General features: G+C 48.3%; 1 protein-coding gene across 1 annotated transcript in view; it reads right to left on the reverse strand.

The window, feature by feature from the left end:
• The window catches only part of PYROXD2 (pyridine nucleotide-disulphide oxidoreductase domain 2), a 145,727-nt gene that overhangs the window by 36,767 nt on the left and 88,948 nt on the right, over positions 1 to 20,012 (reverse strand). The window contains exon 12 of the mRNA XM_056529051.1: positions 15 to 171. Within this exon, the coding sequence (XP_056385026.1) occupies positions 15 to 171 (157 nt within the window). The remainder of the gene's footprint in view (positions 1 to 14; positions 172 to 20,012) is intronic.

Below are 20,012 nucleotides of genomic sequence, written 5' to 3' on the forward strand. Positions count from 1 at the left end.
GCTGTCAGCTTTACCGTTCAGACGGCCGCCCCTTACTGGCGTCCTCATAGGCGGTATTAAGCAGCTGCATTTCCTCACTGTTGAGATGGATGGAGCAGCGGTGATGAGGCAGTGGTTTGCCATCGGGTGTGTTCGGTCTGGACAGGAAGTTTGGTAACCGATCCACAGCCACTAAAGCAAAGAGAAGACCCCAAGATCACTGTCATTCCTTTTTAACAATAAAACCACATTTTAACCACCTATTAACATATACATGTGTATAACTCATTGTTGTGCATAAAGGAGTATAAAGTGTCAGCAAACTAAGGATATCTTTAGTGTAATGAATAGTTATACATTTTCCTGTATACAATGCCTTCGAAAAGCCTTCAGACCCTTTCATTTTTTTATTATGTTGCTCATTGTGCTACAATAAAAAAATAAAAAGATTTTCCTCCATCATTTTGCCCTCAGTACCCCATGAGAATGTGAAAACAGATTTTTAGACCTTTTTTAAATTTATTACAAAGGAAAAACAAAAATTTCAGCCACATTGCTACCTTTTCTATGACGCTTAAAATGTATCTCTGTCTCCTCCAATTTCTCTTGATCATCTCAGATGTTTCTTCACCCTGATTGGAGTCCCCTGTGGTAAGTTCAGATAATCGGACAGGATTTGGAAAGACACAGCCCTGTCTATATAAGGTCTTCCAGATGACAATGTGTTTCAGAGCAAAAACCAAGCCATGGGGAGAAAAGAATTGCATGTAGAGCTCAGAGACAGGATTGCATAGAGGCACAGATCTGAAGAAAGGTACCAAATATTTATTTTGTACTTATTGTTACGCCGAGCGCTCCGGGTCCCCGCTCCTCCCCGGAGCGCTCGCTTCACTCTCCCCGCTGCAGCGCTCCGGTCACGTCCTCTGACCCGGGGCGCTGCGATTCCGCTGCCAGCCGGGATGCGATTCGCGATGCGGGTAGCGCCCGCTCGCGATGCGCACCCCGGCTCCCCTACCTGACTCGCTCTCCGTCTGTTCTGTCCCGGCGCGCGCGGCCCCGCTCCCTAGGGCGCGCGCGCGCCGGGTCTCTGCGATTTAAAGGGCCACTGCGCCGCTGATTGGCGCAGTGGTTCCAATTAGTGTGTTCACCTGTGCACTGCCCTATATCACCTCACTTCCCCTGCACTCCCTTGCCGGATCTTGTTGCCTTGTGCCAGTGAAAGCGTTCCTTGTGTGTTCCTTGCCTGTGTTTCCAGACCTTCTGCCGTTGCCCCTGACTACGATCCTTGCTGCCTGCCCCGACCTTCTGCTACGTCCGACCTTGCTTCTGCCTACTCCCTTGTACCGCGCCTATCTTCAGCAGCCAGAGAGGTGAGCCGTTGCTAGTGGATACGACCTGGTCACTACCGCCGCAGCAAGACCATCCCGCTTTGCGGCGGGCTCTGGTGAAAACCAGTAGTGGCTTAGAACCGGTCCACTAGCACGGTCCACGCCAATCCCTCTCTGGCACAGAGGATCCACTACCTGCCAGCCGGCATCGTGACAGTAGATCCGGCCATGGATCCCGCTGAAGTTCCTCTGCCAGTTGTCGCTGACCTCACCACGGTGGTCGCCCAGCAGTCACAACAGATAGCGCAACAAGGCCAACAGCTGTCTCAACTGACCGTTATGCTACAACAGTTACTACCACAGCTTCAGCAGTCATCTCCTCCGCCAGCTCCTGCACCTCCTCCGCAGCGAGTGGCCGCTCCTGGGCTACGCCTATCCTTGCCGGATAAATTTGATGGGGACTCTAAGTTTTGCCGTGGCTTTCTTTCCCAATGTTCCCTGCATCTGGAGATGATGTCGGACCTGTTTCCCACTGAAAGGTCTAAGGTGGCTTTCGTAGTCAGCCTTCTGTCCGGAAAAGCCCTGTCATGGGCCACACCGCTCTGGGACCGCAATGACCCCGTCACTGCCTCTGTACACTCCTTCTTCTCGGAAATCCGAAGTGTCTTTGAGGAACCTGCCCGAGCCTCTTCTGCTGAGACTGCCCTGTTGAACCTGGTCCAGGGTAATTCTTCCGTTGGCGAGTATGCCGTACAATTCCGTACTCTTGCTTCAGAATTGTCCTGGAATAATGAGGCCCTCTGCGCGACCTTCAAAAAAGGCCTATCCAGCAACATTAAAGATGTTCTGGCCGCACGAGAAATTCCTGCTAATCTACATGAACTTATTCACCTAGCCACTCGCATTGACATGCGTTTTTCCGAAAGGCGTCAGGAACTCCGCCAAGATATGGACTCTGTTCGCACGAGGCGTTTCTTCTCCTCGGCTCCTCTCTCCTCTGGTTCCCTGCAATCTGTTCCTGTGCCTTCTGCCGTGGAGGCTATGCAGGTCGACCGGTCTCGCCTGACACCTCAAGAGAGGACACGACGCCGTATGGAGAACCTCTGCCTGTACTGTGCTAGTACCGAACACTTCCTGAGGGATTGTCCTATCCGTCCTCCCCGCCTGGAAAAACGTACGCTGACTCCGCACAAGGGTGAGACAGTCCTTGATGTCTACTCTGCTTCTCCACGTCTTACAGTGCCTGTGCGGATGTCTGCCTCTGCCTTCTCCTTCCCTGCTGTGGCCTTCTTGGACTCTGGATCTGCAGGAAATTTTATTTTGGCCTCTCTCGTCAACAGGTTCAACATCCCAGTGACCAGTCTCGCCAGACCCCTCTACATCAATTGTGTAAATAATGAAAGATTGGACTGTACCATACGTTTCCGCACGGAACCCCTTCTTATGAGCATCGGATCTCATCACGAGAGGATTGAACTTTTGGTCCTCCCCAATTGCACCTCGGAAATTCTCCTTGGACTTCCCTGGCTTCAACTTCATTCCCCAACCCTGGATTGGTCCACTGGGGAGATCAAGAGTTGGGGGTCCGCTTGTTCCAAGAACTGTCTAAAACCGGTTCCCAGTAACCCTTGCCGTAACTCTGTGGTTCCTCCAGTAACCGGTCTCCCTAAGGCCTATATGGATTTCGCGGATGTTTTCTGCAAAAAACAAGCTGAGACTCTACCTCCTCACAGGCCTTATGATTGTCCTATCGACCTCCTCCCGGGCACTACTCCACCCCGGGGCAGAATTTATCCTCTCTCTGCCCCAGAGACTCTTGCCATGTCTGAATACGTCCAGGAGAATCTAAAAAAGGGCTTTATCCGTAAATCCTCCTCTCCTGCCGGAGCCGGATTTTTCTTTGTGTCCAAAAAAGATGGCTCCCTACGTCCTTGCATTGACTACCGCGGTCTTAATAAAATCACGGTTAAGAACCGCTACCCCTTACCCCTCATCTCTGAACTCTTTGATCGCCTCCAAGGTGCCCACATCTTTACTAAATTGGACTTAAGAGGCGCCTATAACCTCATCCGCATCAGAGAGGGGGATGAGTGGAAAACGGCATTTAACACCAGAGATGGACACTTTGAGTATCTGGTCATGCCCTTTGGCCTGTGCAACGCCCCTGCCATCTTCCAAGACTTTGTCAATGAAATTTTTCGTGATCTGTTATACTCCTGTGTTGTTGTATATCTGGACGATATCCTAATTTTTTCTGCCAATCTAGAAGAACACCGCCAGCATGTCCGTATGGTTCTTCAGAGACTTCGTGACAATCAACTCTATGCCAAAATTGAGAAATGTCTGTTTGAATGCCAATCTCTTCCTTTTCTAGGATATTTGGTCTCTGGCCAGGGACTACAGATGGATCCAGACAAACTCTCTGCCGTCTTAGATTGGCCACGCCCCTCCGGACTCCGTGCTATCCAACGCTTTTTGGGGTTCGCCAATTATTACAGGCAATTTATTCCACATTTTTCTACCATTGTGGCTCCTATCGTGGCTTTAACCAAAAAAAATGCTGATCCCAAGTCCTGGCCTCCTCAAGCAGAAGACGCCTTTAAACGACTCAAGTCTGCCTTTTCTTCGGCTCCCGTGCTCTCCAGACCTGACCCTTCCAAACCCTTCCTATTGGAGGTTGATGCCTCCTCAGTGGGAGCTGGAGCTGTTCTTCTACAAAAAAATTCTTCCGGGCATGCTGTCACTTGTGGTTTTTTCTCTAGGACCTTCTCTCCAGCGGAGAGGAACTACTCCATCGGGGATCGAGAGCTTCTAGCCATTAAATTAGCACTTGAGGAATGGAGGCATCTGCTGGAGGGATCAAGATTTCCTGTTATTATCTACACCGACCACAAGAACCTCTCCTACCTCCAGTCTGCCCAACGGCTGAATCCTCGCCAGGCCCGGTGGTCTCTGTTCTTTGCCCGATTTAATTTTGAGATTCACTTTCGTCCTGCCGATAAGAACATTAGGGCCGATGCTCTCTCTCGTTCCTCGGATGCCTCAGAAGTTGATCTCCCTCCGCAACACATCATTCCACCTGACTGCCTGATCTCCACTTCTCCTGCCTCCATCAGGCAGACTCCTCCAGGAAAGACCTTTGTTTCTCCACGCCAACGCCTCGGAATCCTCAAATGGGGTCACTCCTCCCATCTCGCAGGTCATGCGGGCATCAAGAAATCTGTGCAACTCATCTCCCGCTTCTATTGGTGGCCGACTCTGGAGACGGATGTTGGGGACTTTGTGCGAGCCTGCACTATCTGTGCCCGGGATAAGACTCCTCGCCAGAAGCCCGCTGGTTTTCTTCATCCTCTGCCTGTCCCCGAACAGCCTTGGTCTCTGATTGGTATGGATTTTATTACTGATTTACCCCCTTCCCGTGGCAACACTGTTATTTGGGTGGTCGTTGATCGATTCTCCAAAATGGCACATTTCATCCCTCTTCCTGTTCTTCCTTCTGCGCCTCAGTTGGCTAAACAATTTTTTGTACACATTTTTCGTCTTCACGGGTTGCCTACGCAGATTGTCTCGGATAGAGGTGTCCAATTCGTGTCTAAATTCTGGAGGGCTCTCTGTAAACAACTCAAGATTAAATTAAATTTTTCCTCTGCATATCATCCCCAGTCCAATGGACAAGTAGAAAGAATTAACCAGATCTTGGGTGATTATTTGCGACATTTTGTTTCCTCCCGCCAGGATGACTGGGCAGATCTCCTTCCATGGGCCGAATTCTCGTATAACTTCAGGGTCTCTGAATCTTCCTCCAAATCCCCATTTTTCGTGGTGTACGGCCGTCACCCTCTTCCCCCCCTCCCTACCCCCTTGCCCTCTGGTCTGCCCGCTGTGGATGAAATTTCTCGTGACCTTTCCATTATATGGAGAGAGACCCAAAATTCTCTCTTACAGGCTTCTTCACGCATGAAGAGGTTCGCGGATAAGAAAAGAAGAGCTCCTCCCGTTTTTTCCCCTGGAGACAAGGTATGGCTCTCCGCTAAATATGTCCGCTTCCGTGTCCCTAGCTACAAGTTGGGACCACGCTATCTTGGTCCTTTCAAAATTTTGTGTCAAATCAATCCTGTCTCTTATAAACTTCTTCTTCCTCCTTCTCTTCGTATCCCTAATGCCTTTCACGTCTCTCTTCTCAAACCACTCATCCTCAACCGTTTTTCTCCCAAATCTGTTCCTCCCACTCCTGTTTCCGGCTCCTCGGACATCTTCTCGGTCAAAGAAATTTTAGCTGCCAAAAAGGTCAGAGGGAAAAATTTTTTTTTAGTGGACTGGGAGGGTTGTGGTCCTGAAGAGAGATCCTGGGAACCTGAGGACAACATCCTAGACAAAAGTCTGCTCCTCAGGTTCTCAGGCTCTAAGAAGAGGGGGAGACCCAAGGGGGGGGGTACTGTTACGCCGAGCGCTCCGGGTCCCCGCTCCTCCCCGGAGCGCTCGCTTCACTCTCCCCGCTGCAGCGCTCCGGTCACGTCCTCTGACCCGGGGCGCTGCGATTCCGCTGCCAGCCGGGATGCGATTCGCGATGCGGGTAGCGCCCGCTCGCGATGCGCACCCCGGCTCCCCTACCTGACTCGCTCTCCGTCTGTTCTGTCCCGGCGCGCGCGGCCCCGCTCCCTAGGGCGCGCGCGCGCCGGGTCTCTGCGATTTAAAGGGCCACTGCGCCGCTGATTGGCGCAGTGGTTCCAATTAGTGTGTTCACCTGTGCACTGCCCTATATCACCTCACTTCCCCTGCACTCCCTTGCCGGATCTTGTTGCCTTGTGCCAGTGAAAGCGTTCCTTGTGTGTTCCTTGCCTGTGTTTCCAGACCTTCTGCCGTTGCCCCTGACTACGATCCTTGCTGCCTGCCCCGACCTTCTGCTACGTCCGACCTTGCTTCTGCCTACTCCCTTGTACCGCGCCTATCTTCAGCAGCCAGAGAGGTGAGCCGTTGCTAGTGGATACGACCTGGTCACTACCGCCGCAGCAAGACCATCCCGCTTTGCGGCGGGCTCTGGTGAAAACCAGTAGTGGCTTAGAACCGGTCCACTAGCACGGTCCACGCCAATCCCTCTCTGGCACAGAGGATCCACTACCTGCCAGCCGGCATCGTGACACTTATGGAGGCCACTGTTCCCAAGAGCACAGTGACCTCCATAATTCTCAAATGGAAGAAGTTTGAAACAACCAGGACTCTTCCTAGAGCTGCCACTCCAACAAACTAAGTAATCAGAAGATAAGGGCATTGGTAAGAGAGGTGACCAAGAACCGAATGGAAGGTCAACCATCACTGCAGCCTCCCCCAATCTGGGCTTTATGGCAGAGTGGCCAAAAAAAAAAGCCTCTTCTCGGTAAAAGACACATAAAAGACACATTGGCCTCAATTTTAAGCACTATGTCTGGAGGAAACCAGGCACTGCCCATCACCTGCCCAATACCATCCCTACAATGAAGCATGGTGAGGGCAGCATCATGTCTGGGGGAAACCAGGCACTGCCCATCACCTGCCCAATACCATCCATACAGTGATCATGGTGGGGGCAGCATCATGTCTGGGGGAAACCAGGCACTGCTCCTCACCTGCACAATACATCCCTACAGTGAAGCATGGTGGGGGCAGCATCATGTTTGGAGGTAACCAGGCACTGCCCATCACCTGCCCAATACCATCCCCACAGTGATCATGGTGGGGGCAGCATCATGTCTGGAGGAAACCAGGCACTGCCCATCACCTACCCAATACAATCGCTACAGTGAAGCATGGTGGGGTTAGCATCATGTCTGGAGGAAACCAGGCACTGCCCATCACCTGCCCAATACCATCCCTACAGTGATCATGGTGGGGGCAGCATCATGTCTGGAGGAAACCAGGCACTGCCCATCATCTGCCCAATACCATCCCTACAGTGATCATGGTGGGGGAAGCATCATGTCTGGAGGAAACCAGGTACTGCCCATCACCTGCCCAATACCATCCCTACAGTGATCATGGTGGGGGCAGCATCATGTCTGGGGGAAACCAGGCACTGCCCATCACCTGACCAATACCATCCCTACAGTGATCATGGTGGCGGCAGCATCATGTCTGGAGGAAACCAGGCACTGCCCATCACCTGCACAATACATCCCTACAGTGAAGCATGGTGGTGATAGCATCATGTCTGGAGGAAACCAGGCACTGCCCATCACCTGCCCAATACCATCCCTACAGTGATCATGGTGGGGGCAGCATCATGTCTGGAGGAAACCAGGCACTGCCCATCATCTGCCCAATACCATCCCTACAGTGATCATGGTGGGGGAAGCATCATGTCTGGAGGAAACCAGGTACTGCCCATCACCTGCCCAATACCATCCCTACAGTGATCATGGTGGGGGCAGCATCATGTCTGGGGGAAACCAGGCACTGCCCATCACCTGACTAATACCATCTCTACAGTGATCATGGTGGGGGCAGCATCATGTCTGGAGGAAACCAGGCACTGCCCATCACCTGCACAATACATCCCTACAGTGAAGCATGGTGGTGATAGCATCATGCTGTTGGGACAGAGAGAATGATCAGGGTTGAGGGAAAACTAAATGGAGCAAAGTGATTCTTAACGTATCTGGACCTCAGACTGGAACGGAGGTTCTCCTTCTAACAAGACAGTGATCCTAATCACAGCCTACAACACAGGAGCGACTTAGGGACAACTCTGTGAAGATCCTATAGTGGCCCAGCCAAAGCCCTGACCAGAACCCTATGAAACATCTCTGGTGAGACCTGAAAATGGCTTCCACCGACTGTTTCTATTCAGTACAGGCTCTGAATATGTCAATACAATATTTTATATTAATTTTTTTAATAAATTAGCAAAGATCTCTAACATTCTGTTTTTACTGTTCGTCATTATGGGGTGTTGACTGCAGAATGATTAATATTTTTTATTTTTATTATAGCACAAGGCTGCAACACAACAAGATGGGAAAAAAGGGAAAGGGTCTGAAGACTTTCCAAATGCATTGTTGGTAAAGCAGAGCGGATGAAGGAGGAATGTATAAAGTACATGCATCTCATGATGGTTTCTTTACATTCATTTCCTGATTAAACCCTGCAAACTGGTTTAAAGGGGTACTCCTCTGCTAGGGGATAAGATGTTTGATCGCTGGGATCCTGCTGCTCAGGCCCCACGTGAGTTCCTGCGGCATTGGTCGTGACGTAACAGCCACGCCCCCTTGTGATGTCACACCACACACCCTCCATTCATGTCTATGAGAGGGGGCGTGTCATCCGACACGCCCCCTCCCATAGACATGAATGGTGGGGGCATGGCGTGATGGCATAACGTGACCATGACGTCACAATCATGGCCTCCGGCTCAAAGTGTTCTGAACAAAATGTTCGGAACGCTGGAGTACCCCTTTAAGGATATTGGAGGTTATACAGATAATAGTTCCGATATTCAGATATTGTCAAAAGCATTAACTTATTTTGAGCTTATCGAATGTATCACAAAGTTTTACTGTAATTCAGGCCAATGATTTTCTCTTCAGGAAGCACAAGACATCTCTACAAAATTGCTGAATACCAGAAGTGTCCCAAAAAGCAGCCGAAGACAATGTTACCCGGTAAACATCCCTAACCTGCCCTCGTTCGCAGGAGAATAAAGTAGCTGGGAAGACAAAGTGATCAAACAAAAGTCCGATACATTTATGAGGATTAAGGCAAAGTGGGGAAACGTTAATGTGAATGTGAATATGCTTTCAAGTGCTTTAAAAGTATTTTATTTTGCTAAACTCATTTATTTTTTATTCCATAACTGAGAGGAGACATTAGAATGTGTATTTGTATGGTTTGTATATTGTCATTTTCTGAAGGACCGGCTCCCATCACTATTTTTGTATTATCCATTCACATGCAAGGACGAGATAAAAGCGCTGCCATCTCATTGTTTATGTAAACCTTGACAACAATTAGTTCTGACCATGTACACGAGCACATTGTAAATCGCTGCCAAGAGCCATATATATATATATCGTATCTCACCACTCAAGTTTTTCTAAATATTTTATTTTATCTTTTCATGTGACAACACTGAAGAAATGCCCCTCTGCTACAATGTAAATATAGAGTGCGTAGTCTGTATAACAGTGTTTAAACGGGTTCTCCTCCAGATTATTATTTTTTTTTTAACCAACTGGTGCCAGAAAGTTAAATAAATGTATAAATGACTTCTATTTAAAAATCTTAATCCTTCCAGTACTTATCAGCTGCTATATGCTCCACAGGAAGTTCTTTTTGAATTTCCATTCTGTCTGACCACAGTGCTCTCTGCTGACACCTCTGTCTATTTTAGGAACTGTTTGTTCAGAGCAGGAGCAAATCCCCATAGCAAACCTATCCTGCTCTGGGCACTTCTTAAAATGGACAGAGGTGTCAGCAGAGAGCACTGTGGACAGACAGAAATGAAATTCAAAAAGAAAAGAACTTCCTGTGGAGCATATAGCTGCTGATAAGTACTGGAAGAATTAAGATTTTTAAATAGAAGTCATTTACACATCTGCACAGCAATGGCTAGTCAGCTCATCAGGTCACCGAACGGCAAAATAATCCTCCAAGTTTAGAAGAAGATAAGGGGTGATGCCAGTGAGTAAGAAACTTCCCCTTTATTTCGTCACATTAAAAGCAAAGACATGGAAAAACTTCAATTGAAGACATGGATTAAATCCTTTGAGAAAGCGCCTAGCATGACGCGTTTCAGGTCATGTGGCCTTTCATCAGATGCATGCCTGCATCTGATGAAAGGTCACATGACCTGAAACGCATCATGTTAGTCGCTTTCTCTAAGGATTTAAAGGTGAAGTTTCTTACTCACTGGCATCACCCCTTATCTTCTTCTAATTTACAAATCTGTTTAACTTTCTGGCACCAGTTGATTTAAAAAAAAAAAATTTCCAGCGAAATACCCCTTTAATGTTGTGTCCCCTTAAAATAACTCAACATAGAACCATTAATGTGTAAACTTTGGCAACAGAAGTGAGTACATCCCTAAGGGGAAATGTCCAAAAATTGGGCCCAAAGGGGGAGATTTATCAAAACAAGTACAGAGGAAGAATTTTCCAGTTGCCCATTGCAACAAATCAGATCGCTTCTTTCATTTTTAACAAGGCCTCTGAAAAATTAAAGAAGCGATCTGATTGGTTGCTATGGGCAACTGGGCAACTTTTCCTCTGCACTGGTTTTGATAAATCTCCCCCAAAGTGTCAATATTTTGTGTGGCCACCATTATTTTCCAGCACTGCTTTAAGCCTCTTGGGCCCTGAGTTCACCAGAGCTTCACAGGTTTCCACTGGAGTTCTCTTCTACTCTTCCACGACCATATCACGGAGCTGGTGGATATCAGAGAACTTGCGTTCCCCCACTTTCTAATTGAGGACGCCCCGTAGATGCTCAATAGGGTTTAGGTCTGGAGTCCACCCCTTTTACCCTCAGCTTCTTTAGTAAGGCAGTGGGGGGTCTTGGAGGTGTTTGGGGTCATTATCATGTTGGAGTATTGCCCTGCAGCACAGTATATGTTGGCATTAATGGTCCCCTCAAAGAACTGTAGCCCCCCAGTGCCAGCAGCACTTATAGAGGTACAGACCATGACGCTTCCACCACCATGCATGACTGTAGGCAGGATACACTTGTCTTTGTACTCCTCACCTGGTTGCCGCAACACACGCTTGACATCATCTGAGCCAGATAAGTTTATCTTGGTCTCATCAGACTACAGGACATGGTTCCAGTAATCCATGTCCTTAGTCTACTTGTCTTCAGCAAACTGTCTGTGAGTTTTCTTGTGCGTCATCTTTAGAAGAGGCCTCCTTCTGGGACAACAGCCATGCAGATCAATTTGATGCCGTGTGTGTTGTATGGTCTGAGCACTGACAGGGTGACTCCCACTTCTTCAACCTTTGCAGCAATGCAGATAGTATTCATATGTCTATTTCCCAAAGACAACCTCTGGCTGTGACACTGAGCATGTTCAATCAACTCAAGAATGCGTTGAGCGTGTGCTGATCAGACACTTATCCCCTATCCTGGGAGTAGTGCAGTACCCTTCAATGTAAATTCCAGGCGTCCTGCTGCAAAGAACCCTTAATGATCATCTGATATCCAAATTTGTCAACATGTCATTTCCCTACAGAGAATATACACTAACTTAAATGGTAACTCTCATTAAAACTAATTTTTGCTATTGCGTTCCAAAGTCTGTGTATGAGATGGGGGAAAATGTGCTTTTGAGCTTTTTTAAGCACAAATAAAACATAGAAAACGGATTTTTTTTTTTAAACAAAGTACCGTATTTATCGGCGTATAACACGCACTTTTTAGGCTAAAATTTTTAGCCTAAAGTCTGTGTGCGTGTTATACGCCGATACACCCCCAGGAAAGGCAGGGGGAGAGAGGCCGTCGCTGCCCGCTTCTCTCCCCCTGCCTTTCCTGGGGTCAAGAGCGCTGCTGTCGGCCCTTTTCACCCCCTGGTTATCGGCGCCGCTGCCCGTTCTGTCCCCCTGACTATCGTGCCGGCGCCGATAGCCAGGGAGAGAGAAGCGGCGCCGACAGCCAGGGGGAGAGAAGGGGCAGCGACACCCATTGCCGGCGCCGCTGCCCCGTTGCCTCCCCCCATCCCCGGTGGCATAATTACCTGAGTCGGGTCCACGCTGCTCCAGGCCTCCGTTGTGCGTCCCCGGCATCATTGCTATGCGCTGTACGGCGCGGCGCATGACGTCAGAGCGCCGCGCCGTGCATAGCAACGACTCTGGGGACGCACGACGGAGGCCTGGAGCAGCGCGGACCCGACTCAGGTAATTATGCCACCGGGGATGGGGGGAGGCAACGGGGCAGCGGCGCCGGCAATGGGTGCACCTGCCCCTTCTCTCCCCCTGGCTGTCGGCGCCGCTTCTCTCCCCCTGGCTATCGGTGCCGGCACCGATAGTCAGGGGGACAGAACGGGCAGCGGCACCGATAACCAGGGGGTGAAAAGGGCCGACAGCAGCGCTCTAGACCCCAGGAAAGGCAGGGGGAGAGAAGCGGGCAGCGACGGCCTCTCTCCCCCTGCCTTTCCTGGGGGTGTATCGGGGTATACACGCGCACACACGCACCCTCATTTTACCATGGATATTTGGGTAAAAAACTTTTTTTACCCAAATATCCTTGGGAAAATGAGGGTGCATGTTATAGGCCGGTGCGTGGTATACCCCGATAAATACGGTATATTAGAAATATTTTTTATTTACCATAAGGAGTGCAATAGAAAACATTTTTTTAATGAGAGTGCCCATTTAAACACCACAATGTAACTCCAAGTCAATGACACTTCTGTGAAATCCCACTGTCCACTCAGGAAGAACGCTGATTGACAATCAATTTCACATGCTGTTGTGCAAATGGAACAGACAACAGGTGGAAATTATAGGCAATTAGCAAGACACCCCCAATAAAGGAGTGGTTCTGCAGGTGGTGACCACAGACCACTTCTCAGTTCCTATGTTTCCTGGCTTATGTTTTGGTCACTTTTGAATGCTGGCAGTGCTTTCACTGTAGTGGTAGCATGAGACAGAGTCTACAACCCACACAAGTGGCTCAGGTAGTGCAGCTCATCCAGGATGGCACATCAATGCGAGCTGTGGCAAGAAGGTTTGCTGTGTCTGTCAGTGTAGTGTCCAGAGCATGGAGGCGCTACCAGGAGACAGGCCAGTACATCAGGAGATGTGGAAGAGGCCGTAGGAGGGCAACAACCCAGCAGCAGGACCGCTACCTCCGCCTTTGTGCAAGGAGGAACACTGCCAGAGCCCTAGAAATGACCTCCAGCAGGCCACAAATGTGCATGTGTCCACTCAAATGGTCAGAAACAGACTCCATGAGGGTGGTAGGAGGGCCCGACGTCCACAGATGGGGGTTGTGCTTACAGCCCAACACCGTGCAGGACATTTGGCATTTGCCAGAGAACACCAAGATTGGCAAATTCGCCACTGGCACATGTGACAGATGTGACAGAGTCTGGAGTCGCCATGGAGAACGTTCTGCTGCCTGCAACATCCTCCAGCATGACCGGTTTGGCAGTGGGTCAGTAATGGTGTGGGGTGGTATTTCTTTGGGGGGCCACACAGCCCTCCATGTGCTTGCCAGAGGTACCCTGACTGCCATTAGGTACCGAGAGGAGATCCTCAGACCCCTTGTGAGACCACATGCTGGTGTGGTGGGCCCTGGGTTCCTCCTAATGCAAGACAATGCTAGACCTCATGTGGCTGGAGTGTGCCAGCAGTTTCAGCAAGAGGAAGGCATTGATGGTATGGACTGGGCCGCCCGTTCCCCAGACCTGAATCCGATTGAGCACATCTGGGACATCATGTCTCGCTCCATCCACAAATGCCACGTTGCACCACAGACTGTCCAGGAGTTGGCAGATGCTTTAGTCCAGGTCTGGGAGGACATCCCTCAGGAGACCATCCCCCACCTCATCAGGAGCATGCCCAGGCGTTGTAGTGAGGTCATACGGGCACATGGAGGCCGCACACACTACTGAGCCTCATTTTGACTTGTTTTAAGGACATTACATAAAGTTAGATCAGCCTGTAGTGTGGTTTTCCACTTTGATTTTGAGTGTGACTCCATATCCAGACCTCCATGGGTTGATAAATTTGATTTCCATTGATAATTTTGGTGTGATTTTGTTATCAGCACATTCAACTATGTAAAGGCGAAAGTATTTCAAACGATTCGTTAAAGGGGTACTCCGCCCCTAGACATCTTATCCCCTATCCAAAGGACCCCCAGGATCCCCGCTGCGGCACCGCGCTATCATTACAGCACAGAGCGAGTTCGCTCTGTGCGTTATGACGGACGATACGGGGGACGGAGCAGCGTGACGTCATGGCGCCGCCCCTCGTGACATCACGGCCTGTCCCCTTAATGCAAGTCTATGGGAAGGGGCGTGACGACCACCATGCCCCCTCCCATAGACTTGTATTGAAAGGGGCGGGCCGTGACATCACGAGGGGCGGAGCCGTGACGTAACAATGCTCCAGCCCCTGTACCGCCCATCATTACGTGCAGAGCGAACTCGCTCTGTGCTGTAATGAGAGCGCAGTGCTGCAGCGGGGATCCCGGGGGTCCCCAGCAGCGGGACCGTGGCGATCTGACATCTTATCCCCTATCCTTTGGATAGGGGATAAGATGTCTAGGGGCCGAATACCCCTTTAATTCATTCAGATCTACGATGTGTTATCTTAGTGTTCCCTTTATTTTTTTGAGCAGTGTATTACTCACTGCAGGGTGCCCTGTGGATTTCACTAGGTGTCTGGGGTTCTCCAGAGAAGAAACAGGAGCTTGACACCACCCATGGCTCTAGTTAACAGTAAATGGGTCCTAAGGGGTCCCTCGCTACCAACTCAGCACATCTATAGGGGAACACCTTTAGCTTAAATCACACCCTCTCAAAGGGGGCCAGAGATCCTTCTTTAGAAGAATGCCTAAAAATGACCCCCCCCCCCCCCCCAGGTGCCTCGTGAAGGACGTCTCAAGAAGCTGAAATAAATCACTCCGTTTAAAAAAAACTGTAAATAAATGAAGAATGAGCTCCCCATTTCTGCCTACATTGCAGCTTCCACAGCTCATTCACTACTGAGATCCTAAACAATGTAGTCATTACGTTTTAATAGTGTGACAAAATACATTTAGATTGAGGAATTTCAGCATTTTTTTTGTCAATGACTTCATTGCTCAGCATATTTACACAAGCAAAAATAACCCGGCGGCAGAAGAAAAAGAAGAAGTTATTGCAGATTGTTCTATTCAGCCATTGTGGATAAAATGTAGAGCAGGCAGGTGTATCTCCATATGAGCTATACGCTAACATAGCATATGTCCAAGGCTTTGCCAACCAGGGTGCCTCCAGCTGTTGCAAAACTACAACTTCCAGCACGCCCGGACAGCCGTCGGCTGTCCGGGCGTGCTGGAAGTTGTAATTTTGCTACAGCTGGAGGCACCCTGGTTGGCAAACATTGATATATACATTGCATTTGGTTTGAACCCCACATAATTTAAAGGGGTACTCCTCTGGAAATCATTTTTTTTAAATCAACTGATGACAGAAAGTGAAACAGATTTGTAAATTACTTCTATTTAAAATTTTTAATCATTCCAGTACTTATCAGCTGCTGTATACTACAGAGGAAGTTCTTTACTTTTTTAATTTCCCTTCTGTCTGACCACAGTGCTCTCTGCTGACACCTCTGTCCATGTCAGGAACTGTCCAGAGCAGGAGAGGTTTGCTATGGGGATTTGGACAGTTCCTAAAATGGACAGAGGTGCGGTCAGACAGAAAGGAAATTCAAAAAGAAAAGAACTTTCACTGTAGTATACAGCAGCTGATAAGTACTGGAAGGATTAAGATTTTTTAATAGAAGTAATTTACAAATCTGTTTAACTTTCTGGCACCAGTTGATTTGAATTTTTTTTTTTCCAGTAGAGTACCCCTTTAACCCCTTAAGGACCAAGGGCGTACAGGTACGCCTTTGCTCCCTGGTACTTAAGGACCAAGGGCGTACCTGTACGCCCGTGGGAATTTCGGTCCCCGCCGCGCGCCGGGCGGGGATCGTGCCGGGGTGACTGCTGATATCTATCAGCAGGCACCCCGCGCAAATGCCCAGGGGGGTCATTAGACCCCCCCATGTCGGCGATCGGCGCAAATCGCAAATTTGCGCCGATTCCGGGTCATACGGGTCTATGGTGACCCGGTGACCCGGAATAGAAGGGGGATCGCGGGTGTCCTAGATACCCACGATCCCCCTGTAGCGATAGGAGTGAGGTGGCAGGGTTGCCACCCCTCCTATCTCTGCTATTGGTGGTCTAGACGCGACCACCAATAGCAGATCGGGGGCAGAGGGGTTTACTTTCGGTTTCCCCGTCCTGCCCACCCACAATAGGCGGGGCAGGACGGGGAAACCGACAGGGAGCGGCGCCGAAGATCCACTTACCCATCGGCGACGGCAGCGGGCGACGATCAGCGGCGGCAGCGGGCGCCGATCGGCGGAAGAAGAGGACCGCGACGCAGCTTCCTGGATCCGACGGAAGGCGGTGAGTTACTTAGCAACATCTGGAGGGCTACAGTCTGAGACCACTATAGTGGTCTCTAAACTGTAACCCTCCAGATGTTGCAAAACTACAACTCCCAGCATGCCCAGAGAGCTGTTTAGGCTTGCTGGGAGTTGCAGTTTTGCAACAGCTGGAGGTCTACAGTTTGAGACCACTGCAAAGTGATCTCTATACTGTGCACCTCCAGATCTTGCAAAACTACAACTCCCAGCATGCCCAGACAGCAGTTTGCTGTCTGGGCATGCTGGGAGTTGTAGTTTTGCAACATCTGGAGGTCCACAGTTTGGAGACCACTGTGCAGTGGTCTCTAAACTATAGCTCTCCAGATGTTGCAAAACTGCAACTCCCAGCAAGCCTAAACAGCAAACAGCTGTCTCTGCATGCTGGCAGTTGTAGTTGCGATCCCTCCAGCTGTTGCATAACTACATCTCCCAGCATGCTTTTCGGCGATCAGTACATGCTGGGAGTTGAAGTTTTGCAACAGCTGAAGGCACACTGGTTGGAAAATACTGAGTTAGGTAACCTAACTGAAGGTTTTCCAACCAGTGTGTCTCCAGCTGTTGCAAAAGTACAACTCCCAGCATGCACGGTCTGTCAGTACATGCTGGGAGTTGTAGTTTTGAAACAGCTGGAGGTTTGCCCCCCCCCCCCCCCATGTGAACATACAGGGTACATTCATACGGGCGGGTTTACAGTAAGTTTTCTGCTTCAAGTTTGGGCTGTGGCAAATTTTTCACCGCAGCGCAAACTCCTAGCGGTAAATTCACTGTAAACCCGCCAGTGTGACTGTACCCTAAAAACACTACACTTACACATAATAAAGAGTAAAACACTACATAAACACCTTCTTACACTGTCCCCCCTAATAAAAAAAAAAAACGTATTGTACGGCAGTGTTTCCAAAACAGAGCCTCCAGCTGTTGCAAAACAACAACTCCCAGCATTTCCGGACAGCCACTAACTGTCCAGGCATGCTGGGAGTTTAGCAACAGCTGGAGGCACCCTGTTTGGGAATCACTGGTGTAGAATACCCCTATGTCCACCCCTGTGCAATCCCTAATTTAGTCCTCAAATGCGCATGGCGCTCTCACTTCGGAGCCCTGTCGTATTTCAAGGAAACAGTTTAGGGTCACATATGGGGTATTTCCGTACTCGGGAGAAATTGCACTACTAATTTTGGGGGCTTTTTTTTCCTTTTACCCCTTATGAAAAAGAAAAGTTGGGGTCTACACCAGCCTGTTAGTGTAAAAAAAAAAATTTTTACATTCATGGGAGGTAAAAGGAAAAAAAGACCCCCAAAATTTGTAACGCAATTTCTCCTGAGTACGGAGATACCCCAGATGTGGACGTAAAATGCTCTGCGGACGCACAACAAGGCTCAGGAGTGAGAGAGCACCATGTACATTTGAGGCCTAAATTGGTGATTTGCACAGGGGTGGCTGATTTTACAGCGGTTCTGACATAAACACAAAACAATAAATACCCACATGTGACCCCATTTTGGAAACAACACTCCTCATGGAACGTAACAAGGGGTATAGTAAGCCTGAACACCCCACAGGTGTTTGACAAATTTTCATTAAAGTTGGATGGGAAAATGAAAAAAAAAAAAAAAATTTTCACTAAAATGCTGGTGTCACCCTAAATTTTTCATTTTCACAAGAGAAAATAAAAAAAAGCCCCCCAAAATTTGTAACCCAATTTCTTCTGAGTAAGAACATACCCCATATGTGGATGTAAAGTGCTCTATGGGTGCACTACAATGCTCAGAAGAGAAGGAGCGCCATTGGGATTTTGAAGAGAAAATTTGTCCGGAATTGAAGGCCACTTGTGTTTACAAAGCCCCCATGGTACCAGAACAATGGACCCCCCCATATGTGACCCCATTTTGGAAACTACACCCCTCATGTAATGTAACAAGGGGTACAGTGAGCATTTACGCCCCACAGGTGTCTGACAGATTTTTGGAACAGTGATCCGTGAAAATGAAAAATAAAATTTTCAATTTGCACAGCCCACTGTTCCAAAGATCTGTCAAACGCCAGTGGGGTGTAAATGCTCACTGCACCACTTATTAAATTCTGTAAGGGGTGTAGTTTCCAAAATGGGGTCACATGTGGGGGGGGGTCCACTGTTCTGGCACCACGGGGGGCTTTGTAAATGCACATGGCCCCCAAGCAAAATTTGCTCTCATATAGTCAAATATCACTCCTTCTCTTCGGAGCATTGTAGTTCGCCAGTAATGCACTTCATGCCAACTTATGGGGTGCCTCCATACTCAGAAGAGATGGGGTTACAAATTTTGGGGGGTATTTTCTGCTATTAACCCTTGCAAAAATGTGAAATTTGGGGGGAAACACACATTTTAGTGAAAAAAATTTTTTTTTTTTTTTACATATGCAAAAGTCGTGAAACACCTGTGGGGTATTAAGGCTCACTTTATTCCTTGTTATGTTCCCCAAGGGGTCTAGTTTCCAAAATGGTATGCCATGTGGGTTATTTTTGCTGTTCTGGCACCATAGGGGCTTCCTAAATGCAACATGCCCCCCAAAAACCATTTCTGAAAAACGTACTCTCCAAAATCCCCTTGTCGCTCCTTCGCTTCTGAGCCCTCTACTGCGCCCGCCGAACACTTTACATAGACATATGAGGAATGTGCTTACTCGAGAGAAATTGGGCTACAAATATAAGTATACATTTTCTCCTTTTACCCCTTGTAAAAATTCAAAAATTGGGTTTACAAGAACATGCGAGTGTAAAAAAATTTAGATTTTGAATTTTCTCCTTCACTTTGCTGCTATTCCTGTGAAACACCTAAAGGGTTAAAACACTTACTGATTGTCATTTTGAATACTTTGGGGGGTGTCGTTTTTATAATGGGGTAATTTGTGGGGTATTTCTAATGGGAAGACCCTTCAAATCCACTTCAAACCTGAACTGGTCTCTGAAAAAAAGCAAGGTTCAAAATTTTGTGAAAAATTGGAAAAGTGCTGCTGAACTTTGAAGCCCTCTGGTGTCTTCCAAAAGTAAAAACACGTCAATTTTATGATGCAAACATAAAGTAGACATATTGGAAATGTGAATAAAAAATATATATATTTTGAATATCCATTTTCCTTACAAGCAGAAAGCTTCAAAGTTAGAAAAATGCAAAATTTTCAAATTTTTCATAAAATTTGGGGATTTTTCACCAAGAAAGGATGCAAGTTACCACAAAATTTTACCACTATGTTAAAGTAGAATATGTCACGAAAAAACAATCTCGGAATCAGAATGATAACTAAAAGCATTCCAGAGTTATTAATGTTTAAAGTGACAGTGGTCAGATGTGCAAAAAACGCTCTGGTCCTAAGGTGTAAAATGGCCTGGTCCTTAAGGGGTTAATGAACCTTGTACTGTTTATGTAGTTGAAAGTAGATACTTTTTCTCTCTAATCCCGGACAATCCCCCAAATTGAATAATTGCACTAGTCTTTATAGATTAAAAACTGACGGTCTCCATTGTCCTTTACTTACCCCTCTATCCCATTATAACCTATATGTATAAATTATGTGTCAA

Source organism: Hyla sarda, chromosome 7, assembly GCF_029499605.1.
Source record: "Hyla sarda isolate aHylSar1 chromosome 7, aHylSar1.hap1, whole genome shotgun sequence".
NCBI lineage: Eukaryota > Metazoa > Chordata > Amphibia > Anura > Hylidae > Hyla > Hyla sarda.